This window comes from Hyperolius riggenbachi, chromosome 6, assembly GCF_040937935.1.
Source record: "Hyperolius riggenbachi isolate aHypRig1 chromosome 6, aHypRig1.pri, whole genome shotgun sequence".
In the NCBI taxonomy this organism is placed as follows: domain Eukaryota; kingdom Metazoa; phylum Chordata; class Amphibia; order Anura; family Hyperoliidae; genus Hyperolius; species Hyperolius riggenbachi.
In genome coordinates, this window is record NC_090651.1 from 15,436,462 (window position 1) to 15,457,219 (window position 20,758).

General features: G+C 45.3%; 1 protein-coding gene across 1 annotated transcript in view; it reads left to right on the forward strand.

Annotated features, from left to right (window-relative positions):
• KIF1B (kinesin family member 1B) overlaps positions 1-20,758 on the forward strand; it is a 271,664-nt gene that overhangs the window by 107,482 nt on the left and 143,424 nt on the right. Inside the window, 3 exon segments of the mRNA XM_068238866.1 lie at positions 7,125-7,201; positions 15,084-15,263; positions 16,952-17,017. Of these exon segments, the coding sequence (XP_068094967.1) occupies positions 7,125-7,201; positions 15,084-15,263; positions 16,952-17,017 (323 nt within the window).

Here is a 20,758-nt window from a genome sequence, read left to right on the forward strand (position 1 = left end):
CGCGCGCTCTCTCTCTCTCTCGCGCTCTCTCTCTCTCGCGCGCTCTCTCTCTCTCGCGCGCTCTCTCTCTCTCGCGCGCTCTCTCTCTCGCGCTCTCTCTCTCTCGCGCTCTCTCTCTCTCGCGCTCTCTCTCTCTCGCGCTCTCTCTCTCTCGCGCTCTCTCTCTCTCTCGCGCTCTCTCGCTCGCGCTCTCTCTCTCGCGCGCTCTCTCGCGCTCTCTCTCTCTCGCGCTCTCTCTCTCGCGCTCTCTCTCTCTCGCGCCTCTCTCTCTCTCGCGCTCTCTCTCTCGCGCGCTCTCTCTCTCTCGCGCGCGCTCTCTCTCTCGGGCGCGCTCTCTCTCTCGGGCGCGCTCTCTCTCTCGCGCGCGCGCGCGCTCTCTCTCGCGCGCTCTCTCTCGCGCGCGCTCTCTCGCGCGCTCTCTCTCTCTCGCGCTCTCTCGCGCGCGCTCTCTCGCGCGCTCTCTCTCGCGCTCTCTCTCTCTCGCGCCTCTCTCTCTCTCGCGCTCTCTCTCGCGCTCTCTCTCTCTCGCGCTCTCTCGCTCGCGCTCTCTTTCTCGCGCGCTCTCTCGCTCACGCTCTCTCTCTCGCTTGCGCTCTCTCTCTCTCGCTCTCTCTGTCTCGCTCGCGCTCTCTCTCGCGCGCGCTCTCTCTGTCTCTGTCTCTCTCTCTCTCGCTCTCTGTCTCTCTCTCGCTCGCGCTCTCTCTCTCTGTCTCTCTCTCTCTGTCTCTCTCTCTGTCTCTCTCTCTGTCTCTCTCTCTCTCTCTCTCTCTCTCTCTGTCTCTCTCTCTCTCTCTCTCTACGCTGCAGTTTTTAGGTCCCTGATTTCTTTAGCTTGGTATTTTATTTTCAGAATATCAGACATACGGCGCTAGCGTTTCCCCATATTAGTCATGTGACGTGATTTTTTTTTTTTTTTTGCACCTCTGCAGTCTTTCCTTCCATCTCTCTGTCTTCAGGTCTGAATCTATTTTTCACAGGCTCCTTGCGTTATCATCTGTGTGAGTCATCATTGGGCAGGTGTGAGTCATCAGTCAGTGTGTAACCGCTTATCAATTAACTGACAGCCAACAAAACTACAGAGATATTGCCAGTGCGACTGATGGGACACTGTGCTCATTATCCTGACTACCGGCATAGAATGACAGGATGGCGACTGCAGATCACACACTAAGGCCAGAAACCCACTAGGAGTGATTTTCTGAGCGCTTTGCGATTTGAGAGCTCTTGCTAATGAATTAGACAGGCTAAACTCTCTAAATACACACAGTCAGTTCCTGTTCAGCGTTTCTGTTATTCAAATTACATGCAGCAGGCATTTTAGAGAAATTCCCTTTGGAGAAGTTAATCACATGACCCTGATGCCCTCTCAGAAAACAACCAGCTGATGTAAAGGGGGTTTGTCAGTGCTGGCCACAAAGAGTTAATCTCTCAGCAGTAAAGCGACGATGTAGGTGGGCTCAGCTTATGGCTTTGTTTACTAGCAGGGGAACACCCCCTCCGATGGCAGCGGCTTCTGTGAAGGAAGCCCTGGATCACATGACTTACTTTCCAAAGGGACCTTCTGTGAAACGGCTGCATCAGATATGAAAGTTGTGCAAGTAGTGACATAGTCTAAAATTCAGCTTTACTTGCGATGAGAAATCCTAGAGGATAAGAGAAACGGTGTCATTGAGCAAAGGCATAATAATAAATCTACCATTTTTAAATATAGCATTAAACTATTATATTTCTTATAAAAAGGTCATTTTTAGGCGTAGGAGGATGGATACAATTGTTTATCTAATCCGTTTATTTTCACTTAAAGGGGAACTTCAGTCTAAACAAAAATACTGTCATCAAGTTACATTAGTTATGTTAATTAGAATAGATAGGTAATATAATCTCTTACCCACCCTGTTTTAAAAAAACAGGCAAATGTTTGTGATTCATGGGGGCTGCCATCTTTGTCATGGGGGCAGCCATGTTTTTGGTTGAAAGGAGGTGACAGGGAGCAGGAGACACCGTTCCAACTATCCTGTGCCCTGATTACCCCTCCCAACTGCATGTGCTAGGATTCAAATGTCAAATTAAAAATGTAAAAAAAAAAAAAATTGCACCAAAACAGCAGAAAGAGAGCAACAATATCAGAAATCCCATCATGCTTTGCACAGCATCAGGGGAAAAAAGCCCGGGCAGTTTTCTTCTGTGCAGCTAAAAATGAGGCTTGTATAAAAGAAACAAAGTTCTGATGCTGTGAAACTGTTAAAGAAACACCAGGCCTTTTCAGTGCTGCTGAGTCGATTTTTAGTCCGGAGGTTCACTTTAATGCTCGGTACACCATGCAATTTCCCGTCAGATCGGGTTGAATTGATCATTTCTGACAGATTTGATCAGGTTTCCGATTAGCTTTCCAATCACTTCTGCTCAAAATCGATTTGAAAATCGAGTGGAGACCTGATCAGACCTGTTGGAAATTATCGATTTGTCTTGTCGATCTGACGGAAAGTTGCATGGTGAGTACCGGGCATTAGGTTCACTTTATCTTCTAATGCAGCCTTTCTCAACCTTTTTACCCTGGAGGAACCGTGCAAGTGATTTTTGGATTTCAAAGCACCCATGAGTTTATTTTGCAAGTGGCATGGTCTTTAAAGGGGAACTGAAGTAAGAGGTATACGGAGGCTGCCATATGTATTTCCTTTTAATCAATACCAGTTGCCTGGCAGCCCTGCTGGTCTATTTCCCTGCAGTAGTATCTGAATAACACCAGAAACAAGCATGCAGCTAGTCTTGTCAGATCTGACTTTAAAGTCTGAAACTCCTGATCTGCTGCATGCTAGTTCATGCTAGTTCAGGGGCTGTGGCTAATAGTATTAGAGGCAGAGGATCAGCAGGGCTGCTTGGCAACTGGTATTGCTTAAAAGGAAATAAACATGGCATCCTCCATATACCTCTCCAGTTCCCCTTCAAAAGCTGGTGTGGCCGTTTATTCCCTATTGCACTGCCCTTCATTATAATGTCTCTTTCTTCTAGTGCTTTTTATTAATTTGCTTATTAATATTCTGACCCCCAGTTTAGTACTTCTTTTTACAGCACCCCTATTATAGTGTGCTCTCAATCATACTTCCCCCATGGTGGGGAATAATGCCAAGGACCCATGCAGAGTACAAGGAACCCTGGTTGAGAAAGCACCTGTTCTAATGTGTAACCAGCAGAATTGCCCCACTGGTTCATGTGCAGTTCAGGATCAGCACTGATCCTTTTCCTGGAAGTGTTTGCGTTCCTCTGGAAGTCGTGTGTCAGATCTGCTTCCTAAGTACAGCCTGTCCATGCTTGTGTCCCACATATGGGGCTGAATACACGCGCTTCCGCTTCTCCTCAACGATGTCGCTGATAACTTGTAATAATCGCAGATCTCAGTACTTCCTTTGTGTCTGTCCTGACGTCCTCACTCGCTCTGTCACGCTGTGGAAGCCTAGGACAGCAGCTGACGCTGACATAGTGCAGCAGTTTGGCGAGTACAGCTATTTCTGGGGGAGCTGTGAGTTTCCTGGAATGACAGGTCCTCATCTGTTAGGAAGCTTGGAGGATTCAGGTGCTGGTGGGGGGAGTTCTGTGAGAGGACTGTCCTGAATTCTCACCAGAACGGTTTATTATGATTGCTGGAGGAATTACAAACGCAGGCTAATCCTACAAACTTCATTCTCACGCTGTTTTTGGCCTGGGACATTAGTGCCGCAAGCCAACATACCAGCAAGAGGCACTGCTGTACGGTGCAAGTACACATTGGGGAGTGTATGGTACGGTTGGATAATGATCATTTCCAGCTGATGCAGATTTTCTGCAGCATTTTGCAGCTTGAAAATGGACCAATCAGATGCGGCTGCTGCTGCCGCCATATTTAAGTGGTCCATTTCTAAGCTGCATAAATGATCTTAAAATTTGCATGGACTCTGAATGTTTAGTAGCTCATTGACCATCCCTAGTTTTAGGCCTCTTTCCCACCAAGACGCTGCGTTTTAGGGGACGTTAAGGTCGCATAATGTGCCCCTAACGCAACGCATGGTGGTGTTGAAGTTGGAGGTCAGATTGAGCCGCGTTATGCAGCTCTTGGTGCGCTGGTCTGTTTTCGTTCTATCTATACTGATAGAACAGCCGCTCCCGGATAGTGATGGGAAGTCCAGATCTTTTCAAGGATTCGGATGATTCAAATCGGATCATTGAAAACATCCGGATCTTTGAACCGAATCATTTGAATCATTTTACTAGGGAAGCAGACTGGGGGTGAAATGACTAGCAGGACAGGGCTTTCCCTGCACTGTACATTCTGTATGTTCCTGTTTCTTCCAGACAGACATCCACTGTGACCCGAATCGTTCATTGTGATGATCTGGATGATTCGACTCACAAAAAAGATCCGGATCAAATGAACGATTCATTCATGATCCAGACAACACTCTGAGTCCAGGTTACATCAGCACAGTGCAGTGAATATTCATTAGCCATGTGGTTTGTCACTGAGCATGTGCAAACAGTCTAACGCAGCTAAAGCCCAGTATAACGCACAGCATGCTGCACTTTCATTCAAGGTGTAGTGTTAGACTGTAACGCAACGTGGGCACTGTGAACAGCCCATTGATTTTTCATTACTGTGAGTTGTGCTGCGTTACAGGCTGCTGGAACGTGGGGCTTTAACGTCCCACTGGGAAAGCAGCCCTAATGATTACTTTTTCTGTAGTTTTATCTTTAGAGAACAGATTTGGCAATAATGCAGAACTATCCTGGAGTTGGACAGTTTTGTCCAAATCCAGTCCTCAAGAACCCTAACACATCTTTAGTTTAGCTGTTATTAAAGCGGTATTGTCACCATAAAAATCAAATTTCAACAGCAACTGGTCTGAGTGTATTAAGTGATAAAGATGCTAATCCTGCATTCAAAACTTTCAATTTTTTTGTGTTATGGTTTGGAGTTATCACATACCTTAGGAGCACTGGCCCTAGTGCCAAACAGTGCCAAAGAGTTGACTGCTGGGAGTTCTTTTTATCTATATTATATTCCTCCTCTTCCATTTATTTCCCTGCCTAGCTGCTTATCAGAAACATCCTCTGATTACTTGTGTTTACAAGCAAGGCTGAGGTGACTCAGCGATTGGACGTGTAAATAAAAAAGAGTGCAGTTCCTAGTATACACCTCAGTGGGAGTGTCTGAAGACTCTGGGAGGAGGGCAGCTAATGAACACACAATGAGCAAGAGAAGGGAGGGGGGAAAACAAGAGTCAGGGAGGATATGATGTCAGCATTAGCTTGGCAAGATAGCCACTGCCTAGAAAAGGATTTTCTGCTTTTCCTTTATAAAATTCACAGGAATCATTACGTGGATAGCACAACACATCTGTTATGTAAGTAGAAGTAGTATTTATCTACTTACATATATGTGTTTTTTTATCTCTTGGTCAGCATGGGTGTCGCTTGTTCTTTAACAGGTGACATGGAGGCTACTGGGGTATGGGGTACCCTGTGTTGTCTGTATGTACGTTTGCAGTAATCGTTACTCGTTTTCTGTGCTCTGAGGTAGAGCTCGTAGCTCTCCGTACAGCAGTCAGTCTGTGATTTCACTGAGTGAGCTAAGCACCGTCGCCATCATTTCCAGTTTTAGACTCTCTCAAGAGGGACGGCTGATTTCGAGTCCAAGCAAAGCTGCGCCGATTATTTGTCTGCTGCCATAGGCTGTAATGTGAAATAATGCTATAGCGGTGCTCAGTGGACTCGTTTGGCCGCCACAATTGACTGATCCGCCGTCCGTAGCGGTGCCCGAGTTGTGTGCGTACTCCCCAAACAACTTTTGTAAAGAATAAATGAAATATTGAGAATCCACCATGAGGAGATGGACGCGTCAAAAACCAATCAGTTTTGTCAGATTTTTACTAACTACTGTAAGTGACAGCAACAGAAGTGAAACGTCATTTATGGCTCAATTTACCCTGGAAGAAATATACTTCTTATTTGTATGTGTTTACATGTATTTTAAATTTTACAATTTTTTTACAACCCTCCCATTTCCTGCTGTAGTAGCCTTGTTACCCACAATGCACTGCACATCCCATATGGTGTACACAACCCTCCCATTCCTGCTGTAGTAGCCCTGTTACCCACAATGCATTGCACATCCCATATGGTGTATGCAACCCTCCCATTTCCTGCTGTGGTAGCTCTGTTACCCACAATGCACTGCACACCCCATATGGTGCACACAACCCTCCCATTTTCTGCTGTAGTAGCCCTGTTACCCACAATGCATTGCACATCCCATATGGTGTACACAACCCTCCCATTTCCTGCTGTAGTAGCCCTGCTACCCACAATGCATTGCACATCCCATATGGTGCACACAACCCTTCTATTTCCTGCTGTAGTAGCCCTGCTACCCACAATGCATTGCACATCCCATATGGTGCACACAACCCTTCTATTTCCATCTGTAGTGGCCCTGTTACCCACAATGCACTGCACACCCCATATGGTGCACACAACCCTCCCATTTTCTGCTGTAGTAGCCCTGTTACCCACACTGCACTGCACATCCCATATGGTGTACACAACCCTCCCATTTCCTGCTGTAGTAGCCCTGCTACCCACAATGCATTGCACATCCCATATGGTGCACACAACCCTTCTATTTCCTGCTGTAGTAGCCCTGCTACCCACAATGCATTGCACATCCCATATGGTGCACACAACCCTTCTATTTCCATCTGTAGTGGCCCTGTTACCCATAATGCACTGCACATCCCATATGGTGTACAGGACCCTCCCATTTCCTGCTGTAGTAGCTCTGTTACCCACAATGCATTGCACATCCCATATGGTGTACACAGCCCTCCCATTTCCTGCTGTAGTAGCCCTGTTACCCACAACGCATTGCACATCCCATATGGTGTACATAACCCTCCCATTTCCTGCTTGTTACATCAGCGCAGACAGCGATAATCCTTTTGGCTGATGTAAAGCAAGGAAGGGATGGTTTTAATCTACTAATGGCATTATTACATCTCATAATTGTGGAGTGAATGAGTAAAATGCAGAGAGGGCAGATTGTAATCCTGGTCGTGGAGATGTCATTAACCCCTTTCTCTCCCTCTCTCTTCCAGGTATTATTAACCCAAAGAATCCTAAAGAACCCGCCAAGAGCTTCAGCTTTGATTATTCCTACTGGTCTCACACCTCGGTGAGTGTCTCATTGTGTGTGTATGCATAAAGCCTTGCATTATCAAGCGTTATATCCTGCAATCTGAGAGTACCAACCACTCACTGCATGTGTATGCATAAAGCTTGCAGCTATGAAGCGTTGTAGAATTTGCCATAGTGTCAGGATATCCTGCAAGCATAGAGTAAAGGTGCGTACACACGCACTACCGCCGGCAACAACGGGTCCGTCAGACCCTCCCGCCGTTCAAAAACAGCCTTATCAGTTTGCTGACGGTACGTACACACGCGCTACTGTTGGCTGAACGTCCGCCCAGCGGGAGGGTCTGATGGACCCGTCGTTGGTGGAAGTAGTGCGTCTGTACGCACCTTAAAGGTGGCCATACATTAGAAGATTATGGGCAGATTCGACCAAGAGACAAATTTACCTCTAATCGAATCTGATAAGAGATAAATTTGTCTCTTGGTCGAAGCTGCTCAAACACTACAGGCCGATTCCCATCCGATTTCAGCATGAAATCATTAGGGAATCGGCTGAGCCGGCTGCCCCCGCACCGCCGCTGCCCCCCAATGTATAAATGTATGTAGTGTAAGTGCATTTATACATTACCTGTCCTGTAGCAGCTTCCGCATGGTGTCCGTCCATCTCGCCGGGTAACGGCCACATACACGCTAGTGGCGCTTAGCATCTGACGTCAGACGCTGTGCGCCGGCGGCGTGTATGTGGAACCAGGCGAGATGGACGGAAACCGCGTGGAGACTGACACCGGACAGGTAATGTATAAATGTACTACACTGCATACATTTATACATTGCGGCGGGGGTTTCGTCGTCTCGTCGCTCATTCGCAAATCGGCCGCCGTACCGACGCGCACCTACCTGACCAACCAGCTTTGGCCCAACATCTTGCAGCATGCGCGATCCACCGTTTGGCCAATTTCTGTCCTGAAATTGGTCGCTTTGTCGGTCGGGCATGAACTTGGCAGCACCCAATTTTCATCCAATTCGATTATAATTGAATTGGATGGTCGATTGGTTGGTTGGTCGGCTGATATATGGCCTGCTACACACCATGCAATGTCAGATGGATGGGCTGAACCGATAATTTCCAGCATGTCCGATCTGCTTCTAATAGAGGATGGGATCAGTTTTAAGATCACTACTGCACAAAATTGATCCCATTTTCAGAACAGATCGACCATGTTGGAAATTATCAATTCGACCCATCGATTTGATGAAAACTTGCACTTTGAGTACCAGCCATATAGTGACACTGAAGAAAAAAAAACAAACTAATGATATAATGAATTGTATGTGTAGTACGGATAATGATTAGAACATTAGCAGCAAAGAAAATATTCTCATATTTTTATTTTCAGTTATATAGTGTTTTTTTTATAATATTGCATCATTCTGTCATATTTGAAGTTTACAAAACACACTCTGTATTTTAAACTATAATACAGAGCAGAGCTAATGATCGTTTGAACGTTCCTGCAGTAAAATCTTTTCTCAGGTTGTCTCTCGCTGTTTATGTTTTACACCAATGTTCACTTCAGATGCTGCTTGTGATGGAGAAAATGATCAGATCTGGGGGGAACTAAAAAGCCTACTGATTTCCAGCAACCGATCCCAGCTCAAAATTGATCTAAAGCAGATTGGACAGGCTGGGAAATATTGATCGAAATAATGGATTTAGAATTTGATAAACTGGCATATGTGTGCTTGCTAGCTTTCTTCTGTATCTGACCGATGTCAGATTTGAATATCGGTCTGATCATTCACTCAATTAGAATCAGAGGTGAAAATTGCATGGTTTGTACCGGTGTGATTATTTGATTGGATCGATTTTAAAGGATACCCGAGGTGACATGTGACATGATGATAGACATGTGTATGTACAGTGCCTAGCACACATATAACTAGGCTGTGTTCCTTTTTTTCTTTCTCTGCCTGAAAGAGTTAAATATCAGGTATGTAAGTGGCTGACTCAGACAGGAAGTGACTACAGTGTGACCCTCACTAATAAGAAATTCCCTTTTATCTCTTTCTTGCTCTCAAAAGCCATTTTTTGCTAGGAAAGTGTTTTATAGTTGGAATTTCTTATCAGTGAGGGTCACACTGTAGTCAGGACTGAGTCAGCCACTTACATACCTGATATTTAACTCTTTCAGGCTGAGAAAGAAAAAAGGGAACACAGCATAGTTATTTCATGTCACATCGGGTAACCTTAAAAGTGAATAGTGTAATATATTTTAAAATAGAGTAATAATTTACATTCAGTACCCCAAAATGCTGGATAGAGACCTGGGTTCAAATCTCGTCTCTTCCTGTTCAGTAAGCCAGCACCTGTTCAGTAAGGAGATCTTGGGCAAGAGTCCCTAACACTGCTACTGTCTACAGTTCTGAGCACGCTCTAGTGGCTGCACCTCGCAAGCGCTTTGAGTCCGACAGCAGAAAAGCGCTATACAAATATTGGAATTATTATTATTAAAAGGTTTATATATTTTGTCCCTTGATTAAATCATTATATTTTATTATAAGAATAATAGGTAGTAATCAATACCCCAAAATGTTTATAGTCCATCACTTTATAAAAAGCTTTTGGATTTGATAATACTGGATACAATAAATTGTTTTAAATTGTTTGTCCCATGTGACCCGGTGATAGAACTGCTGCTGCTGTTGTTGTTAGATGGTATCTAAATGTACAGAGCTACGGAAGCCTTGGGCAGCAGAAAAGTACAGATTACATTCTGTATGCAGGGCCGGCACTACCATAGAGGCAAAGGAGGCAATCGCCCCAGAGCCTGTAGGGGCCACAAGGTGTTTTGCCCATTTTAATTGTTACTCCCCGGGGCCCCTGCAGAATATTTGGCAGGGTAGAGTCTCACCTGTGCAGGCAGGACACTGCCAGAGACTCTGCTGGGGGCCTGGGGAGCACAGTTAGGTTGGGAGGTGATTAGTGGGGAGGGTCAGCAGTCAGCTCAGGGGCCCAGGAGGGTAATTTGTCTGTAAAAAAAAAAAAGGCCCCTAATGCCGCTTTTTAGTTGGGAGTTGTCTGTTGGGGGGCCGCGGGTTTATTTTGCCCTGGGGCCCATCATTACTAGAGCCGGCCCCGAGTGGATGTCCAGCAGCATAGGAGGGGCACCCAGGCCCACTTACACTCATAAAGGCGGATTTAAACAGAGGACAACCAGCCAGAAAAGTTCTGCATTTGCTTAAAGAGAATTTAACCTAAAAACCTCATATAAGTTACATAGTTACATAGTTATTTTGGTTGAAAAAAGACCTACGTCCATCGAGTTCAACCAGTAAACATACCAGCCTGTAGGTTTTCATCTCCTGTCCCCCTCTGTCACATTTTTGCTGTTTTATAAACCGTTTTTGTAAACAAAAAATATGGCTGCCAAACAGGAAGTTCATTATGATATTGCATGTTTCTGTAAATTGCATTACAGTTTCCATGAAAGGTTATATTATTGAACAATAAATTCAGCCTTTAGAGTTTATTTCATAGTTAAGAAGAAGTTTTACCTTGTAAAGAATGCTGCAATCTTCAGTAGTGATTACTGATAGCAGGTCCGTGTCTGCATTCTGCAATAGTCTATGAGCTATGCTGCTCACAATGATCAGCTTTTATCAGTAGATGATACTGAGTTACTGAGAGCAGGGAATGGGTGAGCTCTGCTTTTCACAGTTTTCAGTGTGTGAAAGACTCAGAGACTCAGAGCAGGGCCATCAGTGTAACCTCCTCCTGTCTGTAAACAATTACAGCCACTTCGACGAAGGAGAGTAAATTTGATTTATTACAGCAATGGAGCAACTAAAAAAAACTGCAGTAAGCCAGAGCACTTTAGAATAGATATAGGAACTTGTAGGATAGTAGAAAAAAGGCTGAACATTTTGTTACAGAGTCTCTTTAAAGAAATCCTGTAACGTGAAAACAAACAAAAAAGTTACATAATTACTGTACAGGCGGTCAAAGGAAAAATCCGATCCATCAATAAGCGCTGCGTTATGAAAGCGGCGATCATATTTTACAAATTAAGAGAACAGAAACCCGGCCACCTGATATTCCTGTATTTCTAAATAAATATTCATGGAGTATTGGCCAAGGTCCTTCAGAAAGAAAACTGGTTTCTACTACATTTATGTGGCTCAGATCTCTGGATGTGTGTCAGTATGTGTCCTTTGTTATTAGTGATCTGATTTGTGTAGCGGTGTTAGTATTAGGCAGTGTAGTAGTGTCAGTATGTGTCCTTTGTTATTAGTGATCTGATTTGTGTAGCGGTGTTAGTATTAGGCAGTGTAGTAGTGTCAGTATTTGCCCTTTGTTATTAGTGATCTGATTTGTGTAGCGGTGTTAGTATTAGGCAGTGTAGTAGTGTCAGTATTTGCCCTTTGTTATTAGTGATCTGATTTGTGTAGCGGTGTTAGTATTAGGCAGTGTAGTAGTGTCAGTATTTGCCCTTTGTTATTAGTGATCTGATTTGTGTAGCGGTGTTAGTATTAGGCAGTGTAGTAGTGTCAGTATTTGCCCTTTGTTATTAGTGATCTGATTTGTGTAGCGGTGTTAGTATTGGGCAGTGTAGTAGTGTCAGTATTTGTCTTTTGTTATTAGTGATCTGATTTGTGTAGCGGTGCTAGTATTGGGCAGTGTAGTAGTGTCAGTATTTGCCCTTTGTTATTAGTGATCTGATTTGTGTAGCGGTGTTAGTATTAGGCAGTGTAGTAGTGTCAGTATTTGCCCTTTGTTATTAGTGATCTGATTTGTGTAGCGGTGTTAGTATTAGGCAGTGTAGTAGTGTCAGTATTTGCCCTTTGTTATTAGTGATCTGATTTGTGTAGCGGTGTTAGTATTGGGCAGTGTAGTAGTGTCAGTATTTGTCTTTTGTTATTAGTGATCTGATTTGTGTAGCGGTGCTAGTATTGGGCAGTGTAGTAGTGTCAGTATTTGCCCTTTGTTATTAGTGATCTGATTTGTGTAGCGGTGTTAGTATTGGGCAGTGTAGTAGTGTCAGTATTTGCCCTTTGTTATTAGTGATCTGATTTGTGTAGCGGTGTTAGTATTGGGCAGTGTAGTAGTGTCAGTATTTGTCTTTTGTTATTAGTGATCTGATTTGTGTAGCGGTGCTAGTATTGGGCAGTGTAGTAGTGTCAGTATTTGCCCTTTGTTATTAGTGATCTGATTTGTGTAGCGGTGTTAGTATTGGGCAGTGTAGTAGTGTCAGTATTTGCCCTTTGTTATTAGTGATCTGATTTGTGTGGTGGTGTTAGTATTGGGCAGTGTAGTAGTGTCAGTATTTGTCCTTTGTTATTAGTGATCTGATTTGTGTAGTACTGATAGTATTTGTTGTGTTTCTAGTGATATTATATATGTACTGGTGCTAGTGTTTGTGCAGCGATTAGTATATGTGCCATTGGTGTTAGCATTCGCTTTGTTTCTAGTGATACTTTTTTTGCAGCAGTCTTAGGCTACGTTTCCACTGTAGCGTGAAATTTTCACGTCCAAAAAAATCTTATAAGATTTTTCTGATTGATGAAAATTCACTTGTAAATTTGTACAAGTTTTTATGAAAAAAAAATGGCATTAGTAAAATATAACAATCTGCCTAGTAACCAGGGCTGTGGAGTCGGAGTCGAGGAGTCGGAGTCGGGGCAATTTTGGGCACCTGGAGTCGGAGTCGTTGATTTCATAATCTGAGGAGTCGGGAGTCGGAGTCGGATGATTTTTGTACAAAATCCACAGCCCTGTTAAGTATTAGACTAAGGAGTCAAAGTCGAGGAGTTGGAGTCTGAGCCATTTTGGGTACCCGGAGTCGGAGTTGAAGTCCGAGTCGTGGTTTCAGAAACTGAGGAGTCGGAGTTGGAGTCGGAAGATTTTTGTACCGACTCCACAGCCCTGCTAGTAACAGCTTAGTCATGACTGCTGAGAATCTCTTATTTAATGCGAATTTTCATGTAAATAGCGTGAAAATTCGCATTGCCATGCGTTGCCTATGCAAAGCATTGTACGCAAGTCGTACGCAGTGTCCCAAAAAATCAGGGCTGTGGAGTCGGTACAAAAATACTCCGACTCCTCAGTTTAGGATTCCTCTGACTCCGACTCCTCGACTCCGACACCTCTAATTTGCATATTACAATCTTGTTGATTGAAAGTATGTAACATGAAATTCATCTCTTAACTTCCAACGCTCAGGAATTTTACAAGACAACTGAAGAAGGATATGGAGACTGCCATATTTATTCCCTTTAGTCATAGACTAAAACTAGTCCTTGGTAAGAGTACTTGTAAAAGGTTCAAGCCGGAACAAAGAACATCTATCAGGCCCTAGGCAATGTAACTGTGGGTACATGTAAGAATGATGTGCAGGTACTCTGCAGGGGAATGAGGAGATTCTTCCTCTATTACACATTCTTCATGCACAATCTGAACCAGGTTTATGGGTGATAGACAACACCTCTCTGTTCAATGTGCACAGCATTCTCAGTGGATTCCCTGCAGCTCTGTGGATAGTGCATATGTAGAGTATAGTACTACTGTGTAACAAAGTAAACCTAAGACAGATGAAATTAAAGTTTTATACATACCTGGGGCTTCCTCCAGCCCCCTTCAGGCTAATCATAATCAGTCCCTCGCTGTCCTCCTTCGCCACCTGGATCTTCTGCTATGAGTCCAGGTACTTGAGCCAGTCGGGCGTAGTGCGCAGGCACACACTCCACCGCCAGGAGCATACTACACCTGTGCAGCACTATTGCGCAGGTGCAGAACGCTCCTGGCTGTGGGAGCGGCATGCAGCCGGACAGCGCTGACTGGCTGAATTACCAGGACTCATAGCAGAAGATCCAGGTGGTGGAGGACAGCGAGGGACTGATTAGCCTGAAGGGGGCTGGAAGAAGCCCCAGGTATGTATGAAACTTTTCTTTTCATCCTTCTCAGGTACCATTTAATTCGTAGTCACCAAACCAAATTTTAACATATCAAATTATTTGATTTCATTTGCATAAATCAGAATCAACGCAGAATTATTTCCATCTCATTGACCATCTCTATTAGTGACACGGCTACACATCAGGCTTTGTTCTTACAGCTTAGATGTTATTTAGTATATATAAGAGATTCCTGTGTACACATCTTACCGGTATATACAGTCACAATCAGATGTGTAGATCTGACTTAAAAAATACGGGGACTGCTTTATTGAAGCAGCACAAGTAACTCATTTTGATTGGTTTATTTCATTTTTGTGGACCAAGCACAGCTATTACTGTTTGTATAAATTATTTATGATGACTATTATCTGAGAAATAGAAAATTGTATCATATTTTCTATTTTAATTACAGTTTAAATTCATTAGGAGTCGGAGTCTGTGCATTTTTCCCGACTCCAGGCACCCAAAATTGCCCCGACTCCGACTCCACGACTCCGACTCCACAGCCCTGGAAAAAATAATGCAGGGCCTCTGATTTTTTTTCACGCGTATAAAAATTCGCATTAGTTGGAAATAGCCCAATTCACTACCGTTAGTTGCCAAATCAATGCAAATTTTCTGAGAGAAAAATCTGACACAAAACGCACAAGTGGAAGCCTAGCCTTAGTATTATGTAGTGTAGTAGTGTCAGAATTTCTGCTGTGTCATTACTAAACTGTTTAGTTTAGTGGTTTTAGAGTCCATATTTGCTGTGCAGCTAGTGTTAATATTTGTGTTTTTAAGTTTTAGTATTTGTGCTGCACTTTACAAACTGAAGTGATATGATATGGCAGCCTTGGTGTTTGGCTTTCGGACATTCCCCCCCCCCCCCCTACTTTCTAGAACCTGTATGAGCCGATACCATTTTCTGGTATAACTCCCCCCATAATTTGTGAAATAAATGATTCTGATATTTGTGTTTCCCGCAGCCGGACGATCCTTCCTTCGCATCTCAAAACCGCGTCTACAATGACATCGGAAAGGAAATGCTGGAACATGCCTTCGAGGGCTACAACGTTTGTATCTTCGCCTACGGACAGACCGGCGCTGGTAAATCCTATACGATGATGGGGAAGCAGGAGGAGACACAGGCCGGCATCATCCCACAGGTACAGCTGGGCTCCTGTTACAGGAATTAGGATCACGGCGATCGACCATCATTCTCATTCTGATCCCATGTCTTTAAAGAGAACCAGAGATGAAGCACCCTCTTGTATTTTACCTTATAAATCAGTGGGAACATGACAGTAAACACCTAATCTGCCCTTTGTTTCATTGTTCTCTGTGTAATCTGACTGTTATTACCTCTGATAAGAATCCCCGACTGAACAGTCAGGCTGCTCCGTCTAGCTTTGCTACAGAAAGATTATAGCTAAGTCTGTCTTCTGTGGTGTTATTTCAAGCCCAAGCCTGCCCCCTTGTGGCTTTGCTATAATGACTCAGCAATAATCATTCCCAGCAAAGCCAGATTTAATTGCTCAGTCTGGGATTCTTGTGACTGCTGCTAACAGACACTTTTAGCAGTGAGGATGAAACAGACAGCATGGTAAGTGTTTTCTCTAATGTTCTTACTGATATACATGGTAAAATACACAAGGGTGCTTCGTCTCTGGTTCCCTTTAAGGGCTGGTGCCAACTATCGCCGGTGACCCCAAAAAGCGATAAACTGATACATATGAGTACAGGGGAGTGATAAGCTGATGAGAATTAATACAGAGGAACTCACAGGGGCAATTGTGATTTTGCAAAATTGCAATTGCGGGTCCTGTTGCATTTTGGAGTGATTGCGCTCCAGTGCAAAAGATAGGAGCGCTGGAAAAATCGCTTTGGAATGACTTTTCACAAGCAATTTTGCCACAAGTTTGTGATTGATTTTCGTGCTTAAAGGATAACCAAACTGTCATGTGACATGATGAGATAGACATGGGTATGTACAGTGCCAAGCACACAAATAACTAGGCTGTGTTACTTTTTTTCTTTTCTCTGACCCTCACTGATAAGAAAATTCTTCTTTCTATCTCTTTCCCGCTCTCAGAAGCCATTTTCTGCTAGGAAAGTGTTTTATAGTTGGAATTTGTTATCAGTGAGGGTCACACTGTAGTCACTTCCTGTCTGAGTCAGGACTGAGTCAGCCACTTACATACCTGATATTTAACTCTTTCAGGCAGAGAAAGAAAAAAAGGAAAACAGCATAATTATTTGTGTGCTTGGCACTGTACACACACGTCTATCTCATCAGTAGTGGCTGAATAGAGTACTGGTTAAGGGCTCTGCCTTTGACATGGGAGACCAGGGTTCGAATTCTGGCTAGGTCAAGTACCTATTCAGTAAGGAGTTCAAGGCAAGACTCCCTAACACTGCAGGGTGGCCTCCTGAGCGCGTCCCAGTGGCTGCAGCTCTTGAGCGCTTTGAGTCCGACAGGAGAAAAGCGCTATATAAAATGTTCGGATTATTATTATATCGGATTATATCATGTCACATGTCACTTCGGGTATCCTTTAAATAAAGTTTAAACTACTTGCTGGATTCCCCAAGTTCTATTTCCGCCGGATTCCAGCGAGTAGCCCCGCCCCCTAACACAAGAGGTCATCGGCACATTTCTATTTGGTGATATAGAAGCGCCTGTGACCTCTTGTGCTGGGGGGCGGGGCTACAGGCCTGATGCTGTCGGAAATGGATCTCGGGAGACTTCTGACGGTTATATATTGTTGCAGCCATCATCTAGTTTCAAAAGTGAGGTTGTCTGGCTACAATCCGTATCTGTCCACTCACTCCAGTCTTCTTTGTCTTCCCCCAGCTGTGTGAGGATCTCTTCGAGAAGATCAATGACAACAACGATGACGAGGTGTCCTACTCTGTGGAGGTGAGTGTTTCATATTGTGTCCGCCTCGCTATAAATTATACTACTGCTGCAGACACCGCCCCAGCATGCCAGGACAGTGTTAGTCCAATGAATCCAATATCCGTTTAAAGAGGAACTGTAACGACAAAACGGCCCCTGGGGGGTACTCACCTCGGGTGGGGGAAGCCTCAGGATCCTAATGAGGCTTCCCACGCCGTCCTGCGTCCCTCGGGGGTCTCGCTGTAGCCCTCCGTACAGCGGTGGCGTAATATTTACCTTCCTGGCTCCTGCGCAGGCGCTCTGATGGCTGTCGGCGCCGAAGTAGGCGGAAATACCCGATCGCCGTCGGGTCTGCTCTACTGCGCAGGCGCAAGTTTCCGGCGCCTGCGCAGTAGAGCGGACCCGACGGAGATCGGGTATTTCCGTCTATTTCCGTGCCGAAAGTCGCCACAGCACCCCCGCTGGAGCCAGCAAAGGTAAATATTGAACTGACAGTCGGCACAGTCGCCGGCTGTTCGGAGGGCTGCAGCGAGACCCCCGTGGGACAGAGGACGGCGTGGGAAGCCTCATTAGGATCCGGAGGCTTCCCCCACCCGAGGTGAGTACCCCCCAGGGGAGGTTTTTGTTGTTACAGAGTCTCTTTAAGGTGCCCATACATCTACCAACTTGGCAGCCAATCAACCATCTGATTCGATAATTATTATTGGATCGGATGAAAATCAGTGCTGCCAAATGCATTGCCAGATCAACAATGCAACCAATTTTGTGCCAAGCAGGACGATCGGGCATGCTGCATGATGTCGGGCTGTCGTGGTCGGTCGGGTGTGTGGCGGTAACGGCAAACAATATCGGGATGAGCGACGAAACCCCTGACGTTGTCCCCCCCCTAATGGTCAATGTGCCCCCATTCCCCCGGTGCACTATGCTTTACCTGTTAACGTCTGGCTCTGGCCGCTGACGTGTGATGTCACACTCACGCCCACATGTACGTCAGCAACCACTTGGGGTGCGTGTATGGAGGGAGGAGCCGGGAGCCAGCGGCAGATGCAGCATCACAAGGCTGATTTCGGATTGATTTCAGCACGAAATTGATCGTCTGATTTATTGGCACCTTTAGCTGTGTAAATTCTGAGGGCTTTAACATAGGAGGTAACAGTTTCTAAGCCCCGCCCCATCTCTCTCGGAGGGCAGTGATACATGACTATTGCATTGCAGGTTATAAGCCCCGCCCATCTCTCGGAGGGCAGTGATACATGACCATTGCATTGCAGTTTCTAAGCCCCGCCCCATCTCTCTCGGAGGGCAGTTATACATGACTATTGTATTGCAGGTTATAAGCCCCGCCCATCTCTCGGAGGGCAGTGATACATGACCATTGCATTGCAGTTTATAAGCCCCGCCCATTCTTCGGAGGGCAGTGATACATGACTATTGTATTGCAGGTTATAAGCCCCGCCCATCTCTCGGAGGGCAGTGATACATGACTATTGCATTGCAGTTTATAAGCCCCGCCCATCTCTCGGAGGGCAGTGATACATGACTATTGCATTGCAGTTTATAAGCCCCGCCCCATCTCTCGGAGGGCAGTTATACATGACTATTTGCAGTGAATGGTTCCCATAGCTGAGTTCAGAGGTCTCTTGTTCAGAGAGGATTGGCTGTGCAGCCGCCCCTGTGAGATGCTCGGTCAGCATTCTAAAACATACATTATTTATAGGTATTGATTCCTTTAATAATCCATTTCAGGCTGAGAACAATCCGTCAAGCTCTGTAGAGGCATTTTGTGTTTAGCAGGCTCAGATCCAATCAGATATTCCTACAAGGCTCAGGCTACAAAGATGGCATAAATACTTGTAGATAGAGGAAGGAGCAGAGACCTCCAGCAGCACAGAGTATATCAGGAGAGGAGGAATAGAGGAAGTAGCAGAGTCCTCCAGCAGCACAGAGTATATCAGGAGAGGTGAGTAATATAGAGGAAGGAGCAGAGTCCTCCAGCACCACAGAGTATATCAGGAGAGGAGAGTCAGAGGAAGGAGCAGAGTCATCCAGCACCACAGAGTATATCAGGAGAGGAGAGTCAGAGGAAGGAGCAGAGTCCTCCAACAGCACAGAGTATATCAGGAGAGGAGAGTCAGAGGAAGGAGCAGAGTCCTCCAGCAGCATAGAGTATATCAGAGGAAGGAGCAGAGTCCTCCAGCACCACAGTGTATATCAGGAGAGGAGAGTTAGATAGAGGAAGGAGCAGAGTCCTCCAGCACCACAGAGTATATCAGGAGAGGAGAGTCAGAGGAAGGAGCAGAGTCCTCCAGCACCACAGAGTATATCAGGAGAGGAGAGTCAGAGGAAGGAGCAGAGTCCTCCAGCAGCACAGAGTATATCAGGAGAGGAGAGTTAGAGGGAGGAGCAGAGTCCTCCAGCACCACAGTGTATATCAGGAGAGGAGAGTTAGAGGAAGGAGCAGAGTCCTCCAGCAGCATAGAGTATATCAGAGGAAGGAGCAGAGTCCTCCAGCAGCACAGAGTTTATCAGAGGAATGAACAGAGTCCTCCAGCAGCACAGAGTATATCAGAGGAAGGAGCAGAGACCTCCAGCAGCACAGAGTTTATCAGAGGAATGAACAGAGTCCTCCAGCAGCACAGAGTATATCAGAGGAAGGAGCAGAGTCCTCCAGCAGCACAGAGTATATCAGAGGAAGGAGCAGAGTCCTCTAGCAGCACAGTGTATATCAGTAGAGGAGAGTTAGATAGAGGAAGGAGCAGAGTCCTCCAGCAGCACAGAGTATATCAGGAGAGTCAGAGGAAGGAGCAGAGTCCTCCAGCACCACAGAGTATATCAGGAGAGGAGAGTCAGAGGAAGGAGCTGAATCCTCCAGCAGCACAGAGTATATCAGAAGAGGAGAGTCAGAGGAAGGAGCAGAGTCCTCCAGCAGCATAGAATATATCAGAGGAAGGAGCAGAGTCCTCCAGCAGCACAGAGTTTATCAGAGGAAGGAGCAGAGTCCTCCAGCAGCACAGAGTATATCAGAGGAAGGAGCAGAGTCCTCCAGCAGCACAGAGTTTATCAGAGGAAGGAGCAGAGTCCTCCAGCAGCATAGAGTATATCAGAGGAAGGAGCAGAGTCCTCCAGCAGCACAGAGTATATAAGAGGAAGGAGCAGAGTCCTCCAGCAGCACACAGTATATAAGAGGAAGGAGCAGAGTCCTCCAGCAGCACAGAGTATATCAGAGGAAGGAGCAGAGTCCTCCAGCAGCACAGAGTATATCAGAGGAAGGAGCAGAGTCCTCCAGCAGCACAGAGTATATCAGAGGAAGGAGCAGAGTCCTCCAGCAGCATAGAGTATATCAGAGGAAGGAGCAGAGTCCTCCAGCAGCACAGAGTATATCAGAGGAAGGAGCAGAGTCCTCCAGCAGCACACAGTATTTTATGGGAAGAGTCCATGTTTCATGAAATAAGCATGTGTTTCAATGAGTCAGCACCGTCTTCAATAAAATAGCTCTTTTATTTAGTATCAAAAAATCATGATGAACAAACAGCCAGCTGGCTGCTTGTTCATCATGATTTTTTAATGATTTTTTGATACTAAATAAAAGAGCTATTTTATTGAAGACGGTGCTGTCTCATTGGAACACTTACTTGGGAAGACACCAGTAGTGCACAGGTGACTGGAGTGGAGAGCGCATCAAACCCTTTCCTCGGTCCACCATAGGTGCTTGCTACACATTGCCATATGCGGCCCTCTCTGTAGGAGTAAAGCAGGGATATA